Genomic DNA, 23349 nt, shown 5'->3' with positions numbered 1-23349 from the left:
CATCATCGCCAGTAGCCTCGTTCGTCTGACATCGCGGGCTGGATCGCCCCCGCGAGCAGTTCAATCCTCGTTGGGGCGCAGAATTACTCCTCGTCGGCCACATGGACCATTTGCAAACGTCGGTCGCTTCGCTTCCGGCGTAGGTAATCGTACAGGAGGCCACCGCACGAGAGATTGGACGCTGGTTCCCATGTCGGCTTGTCATAGCCGACCCACTTCACCTTGAACTCTCGGACGGCCCGGTGAGTGATCGTTGACAACGGTGACCGGTCATCGAGGATAGCCTCGACTTCATACTCGCCGCCCAGGCGGTCCGGCTCAAAACTGTCTTCAGGCAGTAATTCCTCGTCGAAGTCAAGAGGAGTGTCTTCGGTGACCTCACGGGCCAAACGAACCCTCGGTCGGCCTTCGAACTCGTCCACTGACTTGAGTCGTAAAACATGCACCACCGGGTAGAACCGGTATCCACTTCGGTCGGGTAATTCCAACTCATACGCAAATTCGTCGACCTTCTTCTTCACGCGGAACGGTCCGTGCCACCGATGGGCTAGTTTCTTGGTCAGTCCTGGTCGAACCTGCTCCATGTACAGCCACACTCTGCTCCCGGGCTGCAAAGAAAACCTCGTTCTCGTCACTGCAGCTATACTATGGTCAGGGGAACTCGGTGCCCGGTCGACCGAGGTTCTATTCTCGTTGACGCCTGCCATGGCTTCCTTCTCCTTCCTGCCAAGCGACTCTCCGAGCCTTTTCCGCGGCTTGGTACTCCTTAGCTCGATTTCCTGCTGTCGGTTGACCTCTCAGCGCCATGCTAGCGCGTTAGTTTGGCTACCGAAGCCTCGTTTGAGTGACGAGACATTGCCTTGAGCGTCGACTGTGCATCCCACCCATGAACGAGGTAAAACGGAGTTTCCTTCCTCGTCGTATCACGGGAGCTATTGATGGCGAAGATCAGTCTTTCGGCGATCTCGTCCCAATCCTACCGTAGTGGGTCTTCAGCGTATACGCGGACTGACTGCATGATCGTCTTCACCGATCTCTCCTGCTGGCCGTTGGCCTGCGGGTGGTAGCTCAGGGTCGCTCTCGACCGAGACTGCATCATTTCCGCGAAGGCTTGGAAGATCTCGCTCATAAATCGAGGATCTCGGTCATGACGGATCAAGGACGGTGCTCCAAAACGTCGGTAGACACACTCCTCGAAAGCTTGCGCAACGAGTAAGGCGGTAGTGCCAGACATGGCTTTGCCCATCACGAATCCCGTGAACGAGCATTGGAATAGCAGGAGAGCCTAGTTGCCACGGCGATTCTTCGATAGCGGTATCACGAAGTCCATAGAGACTAGTTGGAAGGGTCTCTCGGCTAGGATGTTCCCTGGCGAGTACCCGCGGAACTGAGGTCGGCTCTTACTTGAACTGCAGTCAGGGCACGACTTAACGTGTTTCTCCACATCGGCATACTGGCCGACCCAGTAATAGTCTCTCGCCGCTCGATGTAGCGTACGGGTAATACCTTGATGACCGCCTTCAAGTGAGTCATGACAGCTTTGCAGGACCTCTTGGATCATCGTTGTGGGCACCACGAGTCTCATCTTCAACTCGGCCTGCTCGCCGTCACTTGAACGACTGCTCGTTCTTGTGTAATATTGTACATCGTCCTCGCTCAACACAAATTGGTCCGCCATTTTCCATGCATCTCGTGCTGCTCTGTATCCAATCTTCGCATCATCTCCCCGGAGCACTACCTTCAGATTCGACCACCGTAACTCTTCATCTTGAGCGGAGGCGATTCTCCTTCGGCGTTCTTCCTGTACTACCAGCGGGTCAATGTCTTCTGCGTTCGGTGGGCCTGGTGACGTCTCGGCACGCAGTGGTGAAGCTTCTGCTTCATTCTGAGACTCGTTCGGCACACCATTGGCTTCTACTCGGTGAGATACATCTCCCTGATCGGTGACCGAGACTTCATCTGCAAACTGGACGTGTTTCTCCTTTGCTCTCGTTTGACGTCTGGTCATCACAGCTACGTGTCCGGGTTCAGTCTCGTTCTGCCGTCTGCGGTCGGTTTCTCTTCGCACAAAATCGAAAGAATTCTTGCTACGAGGTTTAGCAGAAGCTACCACGGCCCATACTTTGTTGGCCGAGGGTATGTCCTCGACGACGCACCCGTTAGCAGCCTCGTAGATGACTTCAGCGATACGGTTCTAATACTCGGTCGTCCGACGATACCACCGTAGACTCCTTGCACTCGAGAGTCTCGCTTGCCAGACAGTCGACCGCAGCGTTAAACTTTCTCACCACATGCAGGTACTTCACCGACCGAAGCTTGGCCGTGAGTTCTTGGTGGTGGCTGAGTTGTTGCAGCAATGACTCCTTCCGACAGGCTATCACCCCTAGGGCTTGCTGGATCGCGAGCCTCGAGTCGCCGACGACAACTAGATCGTCGGCTCCATGCTGTAATGTAGCAGAGACGCCGTTGTTCATCCCGATGTACTCAGCGAGGTTGACCGTGGTGTTCTCGGGGTAAGCGCTCGCAGCAAGCACTACTGTCCACTCTGGTAGTTTCCATAATATCCACGAGCAACTGCCGTATCCACCGTTCTTCTCGGTCTTCGCAGACCCGTCAAACGACATAACGAAGCCTCGGTAGGACCGCCGTAGGCGTACGTAGAGCAGATGCGGGTCCAAACGAGCAGTTGGTGACCGTCGTGTCCGGGGTGTGACCAACGCCAGTGACTTATCCAAGTCAACAAAGTTCGTCAAGCCGGCTTGAAGTAGCTGAGCAAACGAACAGTCGGTTTCTTTGACTCGTTCGACCAACAGGTGCCACGGCGACAGCAAGACGCAAACTGGGTAGCCCGACCGAACAATGTCTTGGACTTGTGGACCCAGTCGAGTGTCGAAAACCGAGTGTAGACCCGGATTCGCTGTCCAACGAGTTGAGTATAACACACCTTCAGTATCAGCAGAAGCGCGAGGACCTCTTTCTCGGCCGGGTGATAATTCATCTTAGCATCCTTCAAAACACGTCCGCAGAAGCGAACGGGGTGTAGTTTGCCCTCGTCCTCTTGCATCAACGTGAAACTTTGAGCCCACTCGTTGGCGAACAACATTTCCTTCTTCCGGTCGAAGTGTCGTAGTATCGGTGCTGCCGAAACCTTCTGTTGGAGCATCGCGAAGCTGTGCTTAACCGCGGTGAGGTCACCCCCGGGCTGGAAGTCCTCGTCCTTAAGCTGGTACAGCGCTGCTCCATAGATCGCGAAGTCTTGGATGAAGCGACTGAAATAGTTGAGTGCCCCAAGGAATGACTGCATTCCTTTCCTCGTTGACGGGAACGGAAGCTCGGCCACCCCAGCCAGCTTCTTAGCGTCCGGTCGGATACATTCTGCCGAGACTTCGTGGGACAGGAAGTCTACTTTGGACTGCACAAAGATGCTCTTCGTGAAGCTGATACTAATACGGCACTCTTCAAACCGTGCCAGCAATCGGTCTAGCGTCGCCAAGCACGACTCGAAAGTCTCGGCACCGAACCAGATATCATCCACGAATGACCGGCGACTGAATACTGGTGTCAACGAGGAGTCATCGGGCTCCCCGTTGGCGAACATGTCGGCGATAGGGCTGTTGACCAGTTCGGCTACAGCTCCCTTACCAAGCGAGTTGTCTCGGTCGGCCTCGAACTTGGTCCGGAATGGCTTTGCCGTGCCAGTCGAAGCCTCGTTCACCCCAGCATGAGCTTCCTTGTCATGTTCTTCGGCTAGACGCATGCGCACCGAGAATTTAAACCATCCTCCCGTCGGTTGGACGAAGCCCCAAAGCGCGTTGTCAATCATGTGTTGATAGATCATCGGTGCGTTCTTCAGGCCGAAAGGCATACGCAACCATTCGAAGTGCCCCAGTGCGCAGACGAAAACAGAGATCTTCCGAGCTCGTTCGGTCATCATAATGGCCCAGAAGCCGCTAGCGGCGTCAAGCGAGCAAAATCACAAGTACGCCTCCATGTCCGTCAGCAAGTCATCCACCAGGGGCATGGCGTACTCCATAATCTCGTTGATCGCATTAACGAGTTTGTAGTCGATACACAGGCGGATATCCACCCCATTCTTCTTCAGGACGATGACGATTGCCGACGCCCATGGGCTGTCCGAGAAGGAGATAAGCCCGGCCTTCAACAGACCCTTCAGCAATTCGTACAGCTTACCGAGGAAGCGAAGCGTGGTCCGCCGAGCCTTCTGCTTGATTGGCGCGTGCCCCTGTACATTGATATCACACACGACCCCGTAGGCTGGAGGCGGCAGGGCGTTACCGCTCGCAATCATGATCTTCTCGTGGCTCTTCAGCACATCGACCAGGGCCGTCTGCTGCTTCACGCTGAGTTCGTCACTCTGGACGTTTTGCTCCGAGTAGTCCAGCGTCGTCTCCGATGCTTCGGTTAGGTCCGGCAAGAACGCCAGCTCTTGCGCGTAGTCGGTAAGCTCAATATCGTTCGCGACGTGCTCCGAAACGTCGTTCACGGTGTCATCACCTTCGCCAGACCCTTCTGCAACCATGGCATGCATGACCGAGATATAGGTCGCCTCCAGTAGCTGCTCGGGGTCGTCGATCGCACTTAGATCCGAATCATGGAATTCAGTGTCGGCGTCAGCGGTGGAAGTTCCGGCTTCAGTAGGAACATCGTTAGGCCCTGGGTCGTGTTCACCCCAGTCGACTTCGCTACTACACACCGCAACCGACGTTTCCTCTGGCTCCAGGCTGGACGCAGCGGTCCCTGTTGGCAGGACATCCCATGTAGTTGTCTCGGCCACTGCTACCACGTCGCGGTCATTCTCCGAACCGTCGTTCGTCACGCTGTCACCATCACTTAGCTCATCACTGGCTTCCGATGCGCGTATGTCGCTCCCTGGCCGGTGGAGTCAGCACCACTGTACGGATTCACGGGCTGGCAACCCGCTCGGCTAGGCGGCGAGTCTCCGGGTACGTCCGAGTCATACGACGTGCTGGCCTCGTCGTCCGAACCATCGTTCGACCCGCCAGCACGATCCACATCGGTTGTATCAGCTCGAGCGACATCGACCGAGCCTTCACTAACCCTGGGGTCGTCGTCGTAGCCATGTACATCGGGTGACGAGTACTCATCATCCAACGGAGCTTGTTGACGGCCTTCTGGCCATGGCGGTGCATCCGGTGGCCTCAGCAGGATCTTTCGCGGCGTCGGGTAAGTTCAGCGCTCGACCGCAGGCGGCTGTTCAGCCAACCATTGCTCGTAGAGACGACGTTCTCGTCCTTGCAGAGTCTCATCACGACTCGTTGAATAGGCCAACACCTGCCACACTTTGTACTTGTTAGAGTCCAACCTCGCGTAGCCGGTCTCTCGCGGTAGTTCGCCATGCGGTACCCACAGCACCACGGAGTCATGCTTGGCGCACTGTGCCACTGTGGTCGTAATATTGGTGAGCCGTATCCACGTCCGCTGCCCCCGTCGAAACCTCGTTACCGTCGGCACGAGCTTGCCCGTGCGTCGTACCCACACATCGTACTCCGAACGAGGTAGCCGCTGGCCGCGGAAGTCGAAACTCTCGCCACTCGCGACCGGGTACGTATAAATCCTCGATCGGCCCACACGAAGGCTGCGTGTCGTAAGGTTCGTCATCTTGAGCACTCTGCGACTTAAGCAGTGGTACCATGACCTCGTCCGTAAGGCGTGCGGTGCCATGAAATAGATCCAGCCGGATTCCAGCCGGGATCATGAAGTCCATCCCAAGGACCACATCCACCCCGGCACTGTGATCCATTATCCACATTTCAAATTCGTAGACCTGCTCCCACCCGAGGGTGATCTTGACGAGCGCCCGTCGCCGGGTCTCCATCACCCCTGGGTTGATGCCGCGGACTTCGAGACTTCGTCCGTGGCCCCGGACTTCTCGCACACGTATCCGCTTGGCGACGCTGGCAGAAATCACGCTAACATTCGCTCCAGTGTCAAGGAGTATCCTCGTTCGCGCGTCGTCCACTGCGCCATTGACCAAAGCCCTCATTCGCTTCCTCTTGTCGTATCGTTGGGGCGACCACCACCCAAGTCTCTCACCGTGCAGTGATTTCACCGGCCGAACGAGATTCCGAGGTGGCCCCCTTATCTGGGCTAGACTTGTGATCAAAGCCTCGGTCGGGTGTCCATCACGTTCATCATCATCATCTTCATCAATACCAATCGCAACGAGACTTGCGTCCCGGTTCTCTTCATTTTCCGTCGGTTTCACACGTTCATTGTTCTTCAGGTCGTCAGGCCGTTTGCTGTCGCCCGTGAACGCGAACAGATAGTCCGCATTAACAGCAGGCTCAGCTAACTGTGGCAGCCCGATTGGGACCAACCCAGTTTCAGTTGGCGGGCTGCCTAGTTTAAATGGCTTCCATACACCAGGCTTTGCAGCTCTGGCGACAGATCCTTCTTGTTGACCTTGGACTTCAGGAGCTTGGTGAGCTCGTGGAGTGCTTCACACTTCCCAGCGTCCTGCACCTGTTTGCACAGTTTGCACCACCGGTAGCAGAAGTGCACCGAGTGGGACGGGCTTCCGCACGCGGCACACGGCTCATACAGGCGTCGACCATCTCGTTCACGGTTGGACGGGCCTCCTCCGTTCCTGAAGCGTCGCTTATCAGACCGAGCGAACGTTCCTTCGGCTGCGGCCCTACGCTCAGCATCGTTAGCAGCAGCGACATGTCCGGTAGACCCATCCGAGTCGTAATTAGCGTCTGAATCCTCGTCCGAGCGTTGGTCGTCCGAGTAATGGAGCTCACCCTCGAAGTAACCCTCGTTCGCCTCAGCATCACGTCGGGGGGCGTATGGAGCCTCGTTGCGTGCACCGACCGAGCCTCCGACGTTCCATTCCGCCATCACATCGGCCAGCGCGTCAACCAAAGTGACTCGGGACTGGTACGGCGATCCATCGCGTCGGTCACGGCGACGGTCGTCTTCACTGCGGTCGTTGCGGCGGTCGTTGTCACGGCGACGTCGTTCGCGACGGTCTTCGTCGTGGTAGCGTCGTTCGCGGCGGTAGCCACCACGAGAATCCTCGTTCGACCTCGCATCGCGTCGACGTCCATCATCTTGACTCCGACAGCGGTGGAACGACGATTCTCGGTTCGATTTGCGGTCACCGTGACGCAGGATGTCGTTGATCATGTCTTCGAGGTCATGGATGGTCTTGACCCGGACGTGGCACAGACGGTCTTCTAAGTTTCGGTCGTCACACGTGACCAAGAAGTGGTCCACGTGGGCTTTCGCGTCACGACCACCGTTTTCAAATTGCACACCGGTGTTGCCAGCGTAGCCGTTGAGCCGGTTGAGGTAGTCACAAACGTGTTCCTTGTCTTCCCGCTTGGCCGAGTAGTACCGAGCCTTCGCAGAGTGGGAAAACTTCGAGCAATAGTACTTGATGAACGCCTCGCTCGGCAACTTCCACGTGCGTCTTGTCTTGCGCGGGAGCTGGTGACATCAGTACAGGGCTCCATCCCTGAGCTTAAGTTCGAACGGCATACACCACTCGTTGGGTGGTGCATGCGTTCCCTTCATTTTATAGATGGACGTTCGGAGCCACTGCATGGAGTGCTCGCTCTTGTCGCGCGTTCCGTAGAACGGCTTGATGTTGGCGAGAGGCAAATGCGTGGCGATCTCGAGCTTTGGGGTTGAGCTCTGGTTGTCGGTCGCGCTTAGCTCGCGCACCTGACGTGCCCATTCGCTCGGTAGGTCCCCTTCGTAGTAGTCGGGCCCGAGGTCGTCGTCGCTGTCCGACGAATCATTATGGAGGTCGTAACGTCGGCCCGACCGACGACCGGTCGCTCCGCGCCTGCCAGGCGTGGCGAATGAAGACTCGTTCTCCCTAGCCAGACGTTCACTACGGTCCGTAGATCGTGGAGTTACCATGTGCGAGTCTTGCATGTACGGCGAGGCTTCGCCTTTGGTTGCAAAGAGTGGCTCCCTTCCGAGGGGTCGCTGGTAGCGGGACCATCGACGGGTCTACTGCCTCCGAAGTCGAACGAAGCATTGTTGGGCCTCGCGAACTGATGTCCGCCACTCCAAAGGCGTTACGCAGCTTTTTCCTCCACTTGGTTAACGCCGTGGCAGCGGCGGTCGGCGTCCAACTCGCGAGCGCAGCCTCCGTGGGGAGGATATGGGGCTCGCACCCCATAGCTCGCAGGAGGTCCACAGTATTCTGCGCAACGTGCCGAGTGCTCGTTGAGTTGATCGGCGTAGCCAACGCCCCTCCGAGGTCCATCCAGATGGCCTGGCTGACTTGCTTCGGGGAGAACAACTGCATCCATTCGCTCTTGGTCTTCATCAGGTCTAGGCACCGGCCTAGGACCTTGTTGGCCGCCGGAGTATCCCCGTTGAGGGGAGGACGAGTATGGAGGTTGCCCCTCCTACCGTCACCGAGGGTTTGAAGTCCTCGGTGGCGCCGTCATCCGTGTCGTAGGACATGAACGTGTCGGAGAGGTCGCAGGTAATGGACCTTGATCCTACGCTGCGACCTGCCGACACAACCACAGCTTCCGAAGTCTCGGACATCGCTGTCCGGACATCCCAGTCATCTTCTTTGGCGTCCGAGGAATCAATCGCCGTGTCGTAGCTCACCGAACGCACGTCAATCGACTCCATCCGATCCGTCGTTGGGGTCGAGAATGAGCTTCCGGAGCGCACCGAAGTCTCGTTGCGCGTTCCACTCGACTTGGCCGGCGTTGCTGGTACCGCTGACTTGACTCCCTCCGCCATCTTCTCTCTTCTTCTTCTTCTTCTCCTCTTCGCTCGTTGGGGGTAAAGACCTACAACAACCTAGACACACAGAAGGTCACACCAATCCCGAGTCGCAGCACCAGTTGTGGTGTGGTAATTCCACTAAAATCCTCCTCAACCAAAAGATATTAGAGACACCAACAACACGCTAACCCGCAAAAGGTAAGCGCTTATTGGATCAAAACCTGAAGACCAGGAACGATCCCTTACACCGGGTCGGTTGCAAGCGCCTCTGTGCACCTTAGGTTGTCTTCGGTCAACCCAAATACCTGTACCACTAGCCACGAGCTAAGGCTAGGATACTATGTAGCGCTTTCGCGCAACCCCACTGCAGTCCCTCAGAAAAGAAGGGTACCGGCGTGTTAGGCCTTATACAGGGGGACCAAGGTAAAACCTCGGTAGGTAGACTAATACACTCAGGGATACTCTAATCCCACAAATATATACCGAACGATACTCTAATACCGTTCCTGCCTCTCCGGCCACGCCAACTCTTTTCGCTACCAAGGAAACTCTCGGTCAATGCACGATAAGCTCCCGGACATGCATCCACACGCAGCCGAGCGTGTCCAGGCACTACAATAAGCTAGCTACACTTACCGAAGTCGGACTTGACCCTTGTTGGCTTTTGGGGAAGACTGTCTTTTTATTACTGAGTTTTCTGAGGCCCTGGGGGCCTCGTTCTGGTCATCCTATGATGCGTCCTATGTCCCTATACAAATATCTAGTGTGAACGATCGCATTAAGGCGATTCCGGACACATCAAATGACGACCGCGGCTACACTAATAAGTGGGGCCGAAGTACGTAACTAAATGCATCTGTACCTAAAAGTTGGTACCATGAAGCCTCGTTCGGGGTTCTATTAGGACCCGATGAGGCTTCGGCCACTGCCTGTCACTCTACCGAGGATAATGTCATCATCCAAACAGAAGCAGCCATCTCCGTCTCTCGCTTGACCTCGCCTTGATCGCCCCTGGATTGAACCTGATTGTCGGGCTGGCGGGTCAACAGCGTTGGAAACTGCTACTTTCCAATACCACACTCGGATGACGGAGCTAGCTGATCTTCACTCGATTGTACTGGAAAATGAAGGCTACAGTGTTTGTCGGGCGCTGGTGATGGTCATGACACAAGGGAGAACCAACCAAGTTGGTCGTATTGAAGTGGGTGCATGTATGCGCAGTAAGAAACTGGAGGTTTGTGGTCATGGATTGCTGGGATTCTATATGTTTTGGCGATGGCATGTGGATAAAGAGTCGTTTCCTGATTTCACGAAGTCGGAACAATGGTATCCTATAAAACTGCCAAAAAACCGGGAAAGATCCAACCAAGCCAATGGCGTACAAGGTTCATCAGGCGGCTATTGTTGACGCGCTTGACCACATCGGTCTACGCAGCAGGGCCAAAACACATCTAGGCAGAGGATCGGGCTCCCGAATGGCAGACCTTGGAGGTGCCAGTGAAGCTCAGATACGGCGCCTAGGGAGGTGGAATACCCAGGCGATGGTGAAATGTTACCTCACCTCGCTCCCGCGAGAAGCAATGCGAACGCTTGCGGGCTTTGAACCAGGAAGAGGTAGTTATTTTCTGACGCGTACTTGCGTTGATCCTCTTCAAGCTCTTCAGAAATTTTCCGTTGGTGGAGGAGTGGCAGTCGAAGATGATTTCAGGTGAATGTGAACAGTCAATCGCGGCTGGTGGTTTTCTCGAGCTGCTTCAGTATCTGCGCACCGTAATTCTGCAGGATGCTACCATTTTGTCCGAGCAAATGCCGGGACATCCGATCTGGAACAATGAGATCTTCAGGAGCGATGATTTTAAACAATTTCAGCTGGAAATGAAGAATGCCATGAACCACGTTAGTGGCCCCACCGAACGTCAGCTTGAGAAAGCCATGCCCGCGCTGAAGTCGACGCTCGATGGTGTTCGACAGGATATGAGAGCATCATTGAGTGGTATTCGAAACAGCCTGGACACGGTTGGTGAAAGTGTAGCGGATGTCATGGAAGTTCTTGCCCCACTCAAGAATGGATCAGCATTTGTGGAAGTTAAGATCGTGAATGGCTTACAATCGACAACCCCCAGCGCCACCCAAGCCGCCTCCGGAGCTAGCACAGGTAGCGGTACACCGAGTGACCCCTCTGCGATTACCAGTTACAGACTCAGTCGGGGCATTCAATCGGTTCGTGAGTTGCGGACCGAATGGACATGTGGCCTCCCTGGTGGTTATGCAGTTGAAAAGCTGGAGCAACAGCTCGGTACCAAGTGGTGTGGCCATCACGAGAGACGCTTCTTCAACCGACGACGAAAAATTATTGATCTTGTAAAGACCATCGCTAGCTGGGTTTGCAATCACGAGGCGTTCGACAATTATCAGGCAGTCGAAGAGGCGATTTCGCGTGTTGACAGCATCCGCTGTATTCGAAAAAAATCGCTCAATTGGGTGTCTCAAAATGTAACTGCAATTGCACATGAGCTCGGAGTACGAGACTAGGACGTTTAACACCAAGCACAGCCGCGGTCATACGCGATAACTGCGCGCTTGAGATAAATTATAGCGGTAAATACAACTCTCAACATTGTGACTTTGCGGTAGGTGCCGCAGTGTAACTACCGCAGTGTGACATAGCTACCGCAGTGTGACTTCGCGGTAGGTACCGTAGTATGACTTCCCGGTAGGTGCCGCAGTGTAGGTACCGCAGGGTAGCTACCTAAGTGTGACTTCGCGGTTTAGCTGCCGCTTAGGCGAGGTGGTAGTTTTTGAGGCAAAAGAGCTGTGATGAGGATCACATGCGAGGTCTCGATAGATGCAAATTACGTATATTGTTTTAAACATCTTACTTACCCTGTTGAGGCCCACGTGCGACTCTGCTGTGGAGCTTGGAGCGGTAAGAAGCAGCTTTTGTAGCGTTAAAGTCTGTCGATATGCATTCACCCAATTTGTCCTCAATGGATTGTGGTTCGGCTGCCGCTACGTGCTTCGAGATTACATCCATGTAATGAAGCAGGTATAGTCCACAATCCACACTGTTTGATTGCTGTGGCTTCGTGTTGAAGACAAAAGTCTTCCATTCAAATGCGTCAAATTCCTTTTCGTGAAGGTTAGACAGAAACCACTTGGTGACATCGAAGGCGTAGGCGGAACTATGAGCCCTTCGCAGCGAGTAGATATGATGCACCTTCGGCGGCGCCGAATGCAGCGGATTTTCAATTACGAGGAGGCTCCAATGCATGCGGCCGGATACGGGAACCAGCATGTAGCGATAACGTTTCCAGTCGAATTGCTCAATCAGAGTTTTGAGCAAGCGGCGTTTTTTTGCGGTTTCAGTGTATATCGGGCCACCTCCATCGACAAGTAGAGTGTGGCCCCGTAACAACATACCAACCCATCTTGCTTGACCATGTCCCGATAGATAAAGTAGTCAATGGCCATCGACGTCATGAAAGAAAGTGGCAGCAAGCTATCCAAGTCCTTGCGGTAAAACCGGAAGCTTTTAGCGTCTCTCGAACCCTGGAAGTCCACTCAAACGAACAGCGCATCATCGTGCGACTTGCGCTGCCTCAAAACGCGACGGTTGGGTACACTGGGGGCGGAGGCTGGTCCTTTCTCGCTCGTTTCCTCGTATACACTACCGTCGGAACAGATTGAGCTTTCTGATTCCGAGCTTTGATATTTGTCACCCTCGAATCCCTCCTCGTAATGTGCACTCTTTCCGTTCGCATCATCGCTATCGTCCTCGTCATGCACGCTATCACTGCCCACATCTTCTCTTTTCATCCACGTATTCATTGCTCCCATTGCCACTAGCACTTGCGTCATCATGGTTCTCACTGTTCACTTCGTCACTAGCACTTGCTTCGTTATGGCACTCATTGTCCACATCGCCGCTACTCCTCTCCTCCTCAGCACTGGCCATATGTACATTGGCTTCACCACTAATGCGTGTACCAACTTCACTAGCCGCATCCCCAATAACACCACTAACCAATCGGGTACCACGAGCTCCGCTAAATTTGTTCACAATTCGAACTTGACCGACGGCAGTATCGAGGTCTTGTTCGTGCTCAATAACTCGTTGTCGTTTCCGTGCAAAATCGCCCGTATACGGAGTTGCCTCGATTGCGGTAGGCTCTCCACATGTAGGTACGTCGTCTTGGCTGCACGCACTACACTCAACCTGGGTACAGTAGCCAGCCAGTAACAGTGATTCAGGTGAACAGTACTGACAGCACGATACTTCTCACGTTCTTGATACGTAGTCTTCAATTTGGGGTCTGAGTGCATGGCGCTACGAATGTAACTGCAGAGCGCTTGATCGGCGCTACGAACCCTCATCACGCTGTCCGCAATGGCTGCGCTCACCTCAGCATCGGTGTACATTTTCATCTGTGTCGTAGCAGCCCGTACATAAGCAGCCACATCACTAGAGATGCCGACGACCCGCTACCGGGCCGATGGATACAGCTCTGACGCGATCTGCGCTCCCATGCATTCCACTATAGCCGCTGCCTGGCTCACAACGTCTTCAATCGCGCCCCCTCTAATCGCTCGAGCGAGTGCGGTAACCTCGGCGGCGAGTGCGGTACGCACCAGCTCCCCTCGGTACGTATCCAGCGCTTTATCCACAGTACTGTCCTGGTCGTTGGAGCTATTGCCGGCCTGCACTGCCGCCGAAGCTTCGTGCACAACCTGCGGCGTCGATACGTCTGCACGCACCATCCAAGGGTATCACCGACGGTCCTTGCGGCCATCCACGATGCCTTTTGGGTAGTCTTCCAGCGGGAAGGTGTCGTCAGCGTTGTTGAGAATGTATGTCTGTCGACGCGGCGGTTCTTCCGCCAGCCACAGCGAGCGCAAACCTCTTCCTGCGCGAGTTCGCAACCAGTCTTGCGCGGCTTCGTTCGCTCCAGGTGCATCTTGGGCGGCTTGCTTCCGCGCAAACCGGGCAGCGCTGTCAGAGATCTCAGCGCTGGCTTCACCGGCATAAGCCCAGAAGCCTCTATGGCATCTCATCGGAGCTTGGTGGCTTGTGCTGCAGAGCGGATATGCGGCTTTGACCTCTGTTCAGTCCAGATGCATGTGATTGGCTAAAATACAACTGGCTGTTATTACCCCCAGGTCCTCAACTGGGTCCAATCACGTAGAGACCGGGTCCCGGACTCAGTCTGTGGCTGGGTTGATAGATAACCCATCCGTATTGGAACCCGGGGCGTTCAATAATAAAGCTTTTTATTGGAAAACCAATTATTTACTGTATTGCCATATTTGTTTTCCGACCACTGGTGAAGACTGCCGCTAAGGCTCTGTCCATTACGATGGTGATCTCAAAATATATGTGCCGAACAACACACAGCACAGCTCGCTACAGTAGCTTATTAATTAGGCTGATGTACTTGGTGTTAACCAGCATAATACAGCGGGACAGTGCACTTGACACTCGGGAACTTTAAGTTGCCAAGCTTTGAAGGAAGCTCAACCACTGACTGCACTCCCAACACAACAGCTATTCATTCAACCCCCTGTTGCTTCTATTCAGCACTAACTTTCTGTTGGAACCGACCTAGTCCTAGCAACGGGCATTCGTTTAGTGGTAAGCTGAGGTGCACTACAGTCATTTAGCGTTCCTAACGACCTTAAAACGGCTCGACCCTCTGATGCTTACAGATCATCGGAGGGTTTGCTAGCTACCTCTACAGTAGTGGTACCAGCAAATGCGTACCAGTTAAGGTGCGCTAAGATATTAGCAACAGGCATTCCTACAAAAAAGGTCAGCAACAGGTGAGTCAGTGTTTGGGCACGTGATATTAATTAGCACCCACCAACACCCCATCTGCACCCTACGCCGTGGACTCTACCACGATCTACAACTGCGCGAGGTCTTCGATAAACTATTCGAAAGTCGCGATCGAAAAGGTTGCAACGATAGCCAAACTTCTCGGTCGAGCATGTTCTCGACAAAATGGCAGCAGGCGCGACTGCACACGCATCGTGTCGAACAGCTCAAATGCAGCAGCCTAAACAAATATGGCTGCATGACGGAGTTTTGACGTATATTCGGACAGCCTATCGAATCTACACAAGAACTTTGAGCCGGCTGGCCCTCAAATAGGCGATTTTCATACCAATTTTGTCAGCATCAGCAAGAGACTATCGAGCACATATGGTGGGACACGTACGCAAGCGCAAGGTTTTCGTGGGGTCTAATGCTATGCTGTCTTCACAGCAACCAATCCTTCAGATCGACTGGTATCTCCTCCTATATGGCAGATGCGTTGTGGATGGCAAGAGTAGGAGAGGAGCGTGGATTCTGTTGGGCGGCTACCCAACTGAAATCGAAGCAGTGGGCTTTGTACACATGAATGAAGCACAAGATGGAGACGACAGCTTTGCTAAATCTCTTGACAGGGGTGTTAAAAGAACGTTTATATTAAGTGAAAATCTTCTTTTTCTTGGGCATTGAAATCTTCTATATTTTATTTTATTATGGGCCATGGACAGTCTACATCTACCAGATGGTGGTGGTGCTGGACGAAGGGTACTCGAATGACCTGTTAAACGTAAGGACTTTGCGTTAGTTTTTGAAGGCAGTCTTATGACGCGGTGGTGAAGCTAGTTTTACCGAGTTACAGCTTGAGATACTTAAAACGAGTAATATTTGTAACCCAATAATAACAGAAAAAATGACTGTGGTGCAACTTCTTTTAATATAAAAGAGCATTAAAGAAAACTCAACTAGCGCTCCGCAAACCCCGTCTTTTTATTTTTATTATATTTTTCTTATTAGCAACGGTTATGCTTCGCAGCCGCAGCATCTGCCCGGAAATTTGCCAGTTCAAACTGTCTACCGGCAACTTTACAATATTAAAAATGCGAACCTTGGGTAGAAAAATCCAAATTCTGACCTTCAGGCTTAGCTTCATTTCGTTCGTACGTACCTAGACATACTGATTCATACCAGTGTTGTCGGTAGTGCACCGGTTCGATCTGCTCACGCATATAAACCTTTTGGAGTGGCCAGTGTGGCACCGGGTCATACCAGTGTGATGAGGGGTGGGGCTTTTCATCAAGGAAAATGAGGCGGTTCAGCAAGGCGATTTGAAAACGGTGGTTCATCGAGGGCTTTTCTGAAATTGACGATAAATCAAGTCAAAAAGACCATGCTTACAAATTGCTAGGCTTGCTCAGTACCCGATGGGCTGCATGCAGCTCTTCGTGCAAATGAGACTTCGAGAGTTAGTTCTGGGACGACGTGCAGATACTGCATGGCCTGAGGTTAGATAAGAAAGCGGTGACTCCTGCGCAGAGTTCAGAGACCAAGTGTAAATCGCTGGCATCCACTACATACGCATAGCGGCGTAGATTGTGCTCCATCTAGTCGGCATTGACCTCGTCGTGCGTCTTCTCCATCGGCGCTGTCGCGCTGGGCCCGATTAGCGGAGCCATGCACTTGTGTTTGGTGGCCTGGTGTTGTCGTCGCCGCCAAGTGCGCGAAAGACGGGCCCGCAAATTTAGTATACCTTCCAAGGCCAAGTAACCTACGACGCTCTTTGCAAGCAATATATTGCGTGCATATAGTGAGGTTGGTAGCCTTGTGTTAAGAGGTCGACTATTCACGTAGGCTGGTAGGCACGATTACCACCGCTGTGAGTGGGATCCCCCCCCCCCCGCCTAACTGATCAAACTACAAACTTGTAATGCGCTGAACTACATCGAGTACAGGTAGTCGGTTAACAGTGTAACAACCTGTGCCGCCTATAACGAAACCATTTTACGCAGGTTAGTGATACATCCCCAGCCACCATTATACAAGTATGAACAAATAATAACATTGAGGTTACGCCTACTAATAAGTAGCCACCGACCAAGTTTCTTACCGTGGGTCTACCGATCGCGGATTGTGAGTTTAACGGCATAGAATGCCACTCATGCTTCACACTTCTCCTCTGCATAAAACCACTCTGGGCATGCCGCTAGAATACGAAGAATTATGTAATTATGTTTCAATCCCGTTCTATGTAATTTCCACTGTTGCTGCTGGTACGAAGCGAGAGAATGCGCTTATAGCGGTGCGTGAAGGCGAGCACAGGTGCGGAATGCAGCGTTGGTTGTCTTCCACGCATCGCCGTGACGTACGAGTGTCCTAGTTTTTTCTGGTGTACACTACAAATCGGCAGACGGCCGCTCACAGGAATACATATAATAGCCTCGACTACTCTTGAACAAGTACCTGATAGCGCTCCTCGACCATGCCAGCTCCGACGGCCAGCTCGTGCTTCAGCGACCCGCCAAGATGCACGCCCGATAGAGGCTTTCAGAAGCACGTGTTTTTGGCAAAAACACGTAGCGAAAAACACGTAGCGATCCGATGTATTTTTGGCACGGGGACGCTACGTGTTTTCCGATCCCGTAAACCCGTGAGAGGGGGGTCCGCTACGGGGTAATTAAATCGAAATATCCGTAAGGAAGCAGCATGCCTAAGCTTCTTCGTTAGGGGGGGGGGGGCTGGGTGACAAATAGTTGGTCGTGGGCGCATGTGCCGTCTGTTAGAGGCCGAGTGCTCCTCGTTGGCGACCTTACCTTGTGTGTGTACTCCGTTATCTGTTGCTATCGACCTGTCAAGACCCCATCTGCCCACTTGCCATCCAAGGACCAGCGTGGGCGACCGGTAGGCTCCTCCGCCGCCCTAAATCAAGGCAAGGGGCGAGCAGCGCCGTCCAAACCTACCTGGGGTTTGAAGAGACCACAGCCGACGCGCCGTATTGGGTCCAATACAGCTACAAATGCCAGGAAACCATCATGCAACCCCCAATAAAGTATGCATCCATTTCTTGAACTTGGTGAGGCGTCGATTTCGTTGCTATCAATTCCGGTGCCAACTCTAGGCATGCTGGAAGTATCGAGCATCATACGCCAGAAAGCGAGTAGACCAAACTATCATGGACCCACAAAAAACTTTACAAATCGAAACTTACAACACACGCAGGTAAATTAGATGAAGACGCTGCAGACAACCGAGACACGTGCTCATGGTGGATGCAACACCAACAGATTCGTCGAAGGCACGGAATAAACATGGCTAACAGTAAGAAGGCATTAATTAAAAAACTGAACAATTTTTACTTTACTTCACTATACTGTAGATCTACGTTGGCCCAGCGATGGCGCGTGGGCGTAGGCGCTGCCGATGTGTTCGCCGAATGACGGCGCTCACAGCTAAAGTTTGTTGAGCCGAGATTCCAGCTTAAAACGTTGCGTGCACTCGGAAGATTCCACGCTACGTAGTTTTGCCACGGTTTTTTTATTTTCCGTATCGCTGAACAGCCGACCACAACGGAAAACCCGTAGTCAAAAACACGTATCAGCGCTACGTGTTTTTCACTACGTATTTTTAGAAATACCGTGCTTCTGAAAGCCTGTAATATGTCCTGAAAGTTGTAAATGCCGCGGTTTACAGTGAACAGCCGACGCTGCAAGTGGACGGCATACTATACCCTGTGACAGGCATAGTAGAGTAGCGTAGGTCCCGGCGACGGCTGAGGGGGAAGATGGTGGGCGGCTTATCGTGTCTGGGTTTAGTTGAGGTAAAGCCCGGATGTGGCCGGCATCGCCCAGGATGCCGTCGCAGTACTGGACGTCGCTGCTAATGCAAACTCGATAGATCAGATCTGTTCTCGCCGCGGCTGTCTCGGTGACACGCTTGAGTTCCTAACGGACTGACAGAACGATAATATGGTGAGCGCAACATCAAATTAGAAGTACAGATATACGTTGTTCTGCCTTGTATCATAGCAACCTATCTAGCAAAGATGTCGTGCTTGTGGTCATTGTGTGCTGTGCTGTGACGCACAGCACCCGCTATCGCTCGATCTGTTCCTTGCCATGCTCTCGGAAGAGCAATTGGCGCCGCTTCATTCCCGTTTGTCCAGCCTCGCAGCTCCACGGGTACCGCAAGTCACCCGTGAACGTGTCCAGCATGACCTCCCCAGCCACGGTATTATTATGCGCTGAACGTCTCCGGCAGCATGCCGATAGACGCCTAGGTGCAACGTGATTCAGAGCTACAGCACTAACTAACACGTAAAGAAACTTGATGGACGACCGAAGTCCTCACGGTGGACTTCCGTCGTGATGCCCTCGCTGAACCTACTCTGTTATGCAAATCCTCGACGAACCCCTTTTTTTGCGGTCCTTGACGAACCGCCACGATTACTCGATGATAAGCCCGTCCCTGTGATGAGTATCCTACCGGTGCGATCTGCCCACGCATATAAAGCTTTTGGAGGGCCCAGTGCGGCACCGGAGACGTACCGGTTTCAAGAAAATGTACCAGTTAGATGTCAAGAGGAGTCATCGTTTGACTTGATGTACCACGGATATAATCCTATTTGGTCTGCGATAGCAGCACAGCATAAAAGAACTCTTAACATCCCTGTCTCTTGATCGTGCGCTGAACCAGTTGGCACAACGCACCTTATGGTCGACAGTTCGACTTACAGTTCAAGGCACCTTTTCGGCTACGCCCAGTCGTTCAGTGCCGCCAGTCCCGGGTATAGGGATGCTGATACGAAAACAGCTTACGGAAGGACCACGAAAAGCCGTAAAGCTTTGGTGAAATCACGCCAATTGGCAAGACATTCCGACGCAGTGCTCCAGAGAGAAGATATTCCTCAACACTTTACCGGTACCATCAGGTTAGAGACCGATATGAAGACCAGTAGTAGCGAAAAGGCAATGCTGGATCATCATTCGATTCGGAGCACCCTACAGCGATTCCAGGACTCTATAGTTTCTCGATAAACATAAATAGAGGACCTCTTAACCCCCCCCCCCAATACATGTATTGTGCATTTCAGAAACTTTGGCCAATCTCACCTCAAAAAGGTGGTCTTAAGAAGGAGAGGGTAGGGTTAAACCTAGGATTTGCTGCTGACCCTGCATCGGATTACGGAAGTCCTACGTAGGAGCTCCGTCTTCATCTAAAGGGTACCGTTTTGGAAATAAGGACCGAATGGCCATGTTAAGCTGGCCATTCGGGTCTTCGTAGGACTAACGAGCCCTTCGTAGGCCTAGATCACGTCAGTGTGCCTGACAGCATCTGTGACAAATGCATAGTTTGGCCACACTAGTACAGGCGGAGACTCAGGCAGCACCGCAGCTAGGTCACCATGCCAGCGTGGAGCTACGTACGGGTACATGTGCTACAGGTATAACGGTCAGAGGTCCGCCAATACAGTATCATATTGGATTGCACCTGACACGAAGCACTAATAAAAACTGCAATTTCTTAGCAAACAATAATAAAAATTCCCGCAATTTATATTGCAATTTATATGGTGCGCCTGGCAAGTCTACCCCTGCCACTGGTGCCGGTAGGAACCCCAATTGGAATCACCGCTCGGTAATCGACCGGCTAGCTTACACCAAGCGCAGCACGTTCAAACTCACTGATGAGAGTTTGAGGCAGGTCAACTGCGGGCTGCCATGTTAGCTCCGCATAGCCCACCCAGCCAACAAAATAATAAGCGGCACCTGCTGGATTAGTTTTTTTCGCGTAGATCGCGTCTACTGTGTAGAGATTGGGACCTTCGCCGAAGTCGGATAAGTTGTCTTCTAACGAAGTCGTATCACTCTCGTCCACGGCTGGACGTGGACAGCACCATGGCGTCGACAGCGATTCTTGTCGGAGAACTTCAAGAGGGGCTGGAAGAGCTTGGTGGCGTGCCTGCCGGTCGCGTGCCCGCTTAGCTGCCGCGAGAGCGGCAATTTGCTTGAGCCTCTTGCCCTTCTTCGGCATCTTTGTTTTTCCCAAGTGCATAGCTAGCTAAGCCAAGAATCTAAGGTAGACGTGTGTTGAAGTGCGTGCTAATTGGCTAGCTATTGTAGGAGTATTTCAAGGCAGTATATATTTACACTCACCAAAGGTAAGTTGAAGATAAACAAGAATTGATCTATAATTATTTATTTCGGGCCGACCATATCTTTTTATAGGGGGATACAGGTCAAGATAGGCATACACTCGATATGAAATGCATCTTCTTCATCAATATGCCTCTGTCGAGGCTGGGAATACCTGCGTTGAAAAGCGGACATAATTGGTTACATAACTACGATTTGACTTGGATTGAAAATACAGCATTAGTGTCGTGTCATAATTTTAAAAAATTCTAAAAATATGAGGAGTGTAAACTTCAATGTTAGGGATGGTCTTATTGACTTATGTAGCTAGAACGCTCCCCACTATCAAGGCCTCTGCTAGTTTAGCTACCCTGCTGCTTGCTAACTCGGGCTACTGTGGAAACGTCCCACATGCCGCCGTTGACCTGGAGAAACGCAAGCTGCTCGAAGTTGGCCGGAAGCATAGATCGACGGTGCGGTGTCAATACCAGCTTGCACTGAGAGAAAAGCCGCTCGACCGTGTTTGACGTCGGAGGAACCATTTTCACGAGCGGCATGTAGCGTGTGGTACTTGGCGCTTGTTTCCTCTTCTTTCCCTTGCCTTGGAGCAACATCGTCGTGTAGTCTTCTTCCCGCTCCTTGCGCTTCTTTCCTGTGGGTTGTGCCTGCTCGAACCGCTCCAAAGCTGCTGTCTCCGCGGACGATAGAGCCGTGCCAGAGATGACCTTGACAACACCCGATTCGAATGCAGGCGTATGGACGATCTTGGCGGTCGACTTCAGATGCTCTGACATGACAGGGTACTCCGCGATGAGGGAGTCGAACATCAGGCGTATCTCTCCCATATCGGTGTCCTCGCGCTGAAGCCGCTTACAGACGCTCTCGAACTTCTTGAGGTGCTCAAACAGCGCGACCAACTTCCGGTGCTTCCCGCCGGTTGGGACCATTTCCTCCACGGCGTTGACCGTCTTGATCTCTGCGCGAATACGAATGTACCTCTCCACCATTGTAAACGTCGAGGACCAACGCGTGACGTTCCGCTTGATAGGGACGAGATCGGTGTACTTCTTCAGCTCGGCACGGTTGTTTTCATGACGAAGTTCCACCGTAAGGCTGTTGACTTCGTCCAGTAAGTCCCCATACGGCTCCGCGAACTTGCTCACAGCCAGGTTGAAACGATGACTGGCGCAGCCGACGAGGGGGATACCCATCTTGGTTGCAATGGACTGGTTAGTTGCGCAGTCGTCCCCCACCAGAAACCCCACCATGTCGCTGGTCTGGTCGTACACATCCAAGATGTTCTTGAACAGCTTGATGTGGGCGTCTGCCGTCTGATCGCCATCTTCAAGGGGAGACATACCAAGTAGCGGTATGCGCAGCTTACAAGCTGTCTCGTAGACGGCGTAGAGAGCAACATAGTGAATGCCAGCGTGGGTCCAGCCGTCAAACATCAGGGCGAAGAGCGTTCCCATCTCTTTCCCCAGCTTCTCGCCGACTTTAATTGCGATCCCCTCCATGCACTTCTTGACGGCCTTGGCGGTCACAGGTCGGAGCTTGCTGATGGCCCGAGATAGTGCATCTTCGACTTCGTGGACGCGCATGTTGCGTTCGATGATCCAACGGACCCATTGGAAGAGATGGCTGGCTTCACCTGCGACGAAGCCGAACGCTTGAAGAGGTCGGTCCGAGCTGGCCTGGAGCGATGCGTACGTTGCCTCGTAGTCAGCGTGCTTCGATGCCAGGTGTGCCACCAGATTGGAGTAACCTGACCCAGCCAACTGTTTGCGCACGCGGTTACATAAGTTGCAGCTGAAGAGGCCTTGGCCACGCGAGGTGTAGAAGAATGCGGCGAGTTGCTTGTTGGCGACCATTGCTATCCTGTGGAAATGGAGATATGAACTGCCAGTGGAGCCGTATTTACAGGCTGCGGAGTTGGTTGGAGCACGTCTCCAAGCCAGTCATTTGCCTAGGGCGAAATGTGGTGTGGTTAACGCCGTTTTTGATGTCATCGGAGGCTGGAGATGACGCCATCAACAGGAAGCTTTGTACAAAAACTATAGGAGTCCAATAATTGGGCCAATTTAATATTGTACGGGGACCACTGTAGCCCAATAATAAAAAATAATATTGAAAAAACTGATTATTTATTGTATTGCACTATTTTTTCCGACCTCTGATAACGGTACTGTGCACAATTTGTTGGCCTCCCATCGCAAGCAATTCGCTCAGTTTACATTCAGTTATTGTTTATGCACGGTTTTACTGGCCTTGGTACTAACTTTTATGAGGTCTTACGTAGGAGCAAGAGTCCTACGTAGGACCTCAAATCGGAGGGCGTTTTGGCAGAAAGGCACAATAATAAACTTTCTCTCTAGAAGATCAGAAGAAGAAAAAAACTATCCGGATCTGCGCGATAAACTTTTCATCAGCCATCAGGATGAGTTCCCCCATACTCACGTACACAGATTGATGCAGTAGATGGAACAGAATAATTAACGATAATGCATATGGTGGACCCTCAGTACTGCATTGTCCTGAACACTGGGCCCGTCAGCGGCATCCTAATAACGTACTCGCCCGAATATAAGCCCCCTCCCCAATATTAGCCTATCGCAAGAAATACCAGTACTTAACGGTTTGAACTTACAAACTCCAAGATATAAGTTTTAGAGC

General features: G+C 52.7%; 4 protein-coding genes across 4 annotated transcripts; all 4 read right to left on the bottom strand.

Moving 5' to 3' along the window:
- Nucleotides 1-5211: 5211 nt before the first annotated feature.
- Nucleotides 5212-6082, bottom strand: PHYSODRAFT_508774 (hypothetical protein; the record flags this gene model as incomplete). Its single annotated transcript, XM_009530602.1, has 2 exons — nucleotides 5212-5617; nucleotides 5658-6082. Coding segments are annotated over 2 exons (831 nt in total), but the record flags the coding sequence as incomplete, so codon positions are not given.
- Nucleotides 6083-11641: 5559 nt separating this feature from the next.
- PHYSODRAFT_375193 (hypothetical protein) lies at nucleotides 11642-11968 on the bottom strand (the record flags this gene model as incomplete). Its single annotated transcript, XM_009530601.1, has 1 exon — nucleotides 11642-11968. A coding segment is annotated over one exon (327 nt), but the record flags the coding sequence as incomplete, so codon positions are not given.
- Nucleotides 11969-12532: 564 nt separating this feature from the next.
- PHYSODRAFT_333416 (hypothetical protein) lies at nucleotides 12533-13794 on the bottom strand (the record flags this gene model as incomplete). Its single annotated transcript, XM_009530600.1, has 3 exons — nucleotides 12533-12689; nucleotides 13229-13487; nucleotides 13518-13794. 3 exons carry the CDS (start codon nucleotides 13792-13794, stop codon nucleotides 12533-12535), a joined length of 693 nt encoding a protein of 230 aa, XP_009528895.1.
- A 7244-nt stretch (nucleotides 13795-21038) lies between these two features.
- Nucleotides 21039-22547, bottom strand: PHYSODRAFT_505181 (hypothetical protein; the record flags this gene model as incomplete). Its single annotated transcript, XM_009530599.1, has 3 exons — nucleotides 21039-21188; nucleotides 21402-22199; nucleotides 22263-22547. The coding sequence occupies 3 exons, from the start codon at nucleotides 22545-22547 to the stop codon at nucleotides 21039-21041; spliced, it is 1233 nt and encodes a 410-aa protein (XP_009528894.1).
- Nucleotides 22548-23349: the final 802 nt, after the last annotated feature.

Source organism: Phytophthora sojae (genome assembly GCF_000149755.1).
Source record: "Phytophthora sojae unplaced genomic scaffold PHYSOscaffold_5, whole genome shotgun sequence".
NCBI classification, from domain to species: domain Eukaryota; phylum Oomycota; class Peronosporomycetes; order Peronosporales; family Peronosporaceae; genus Phytophthora; species Phytophthora sojae.
The sequence above is the reverse complement of the archived record's forward strand: the minus strand, read 5'-3'. Positions and strand labels throughout refer to the sequence as shown.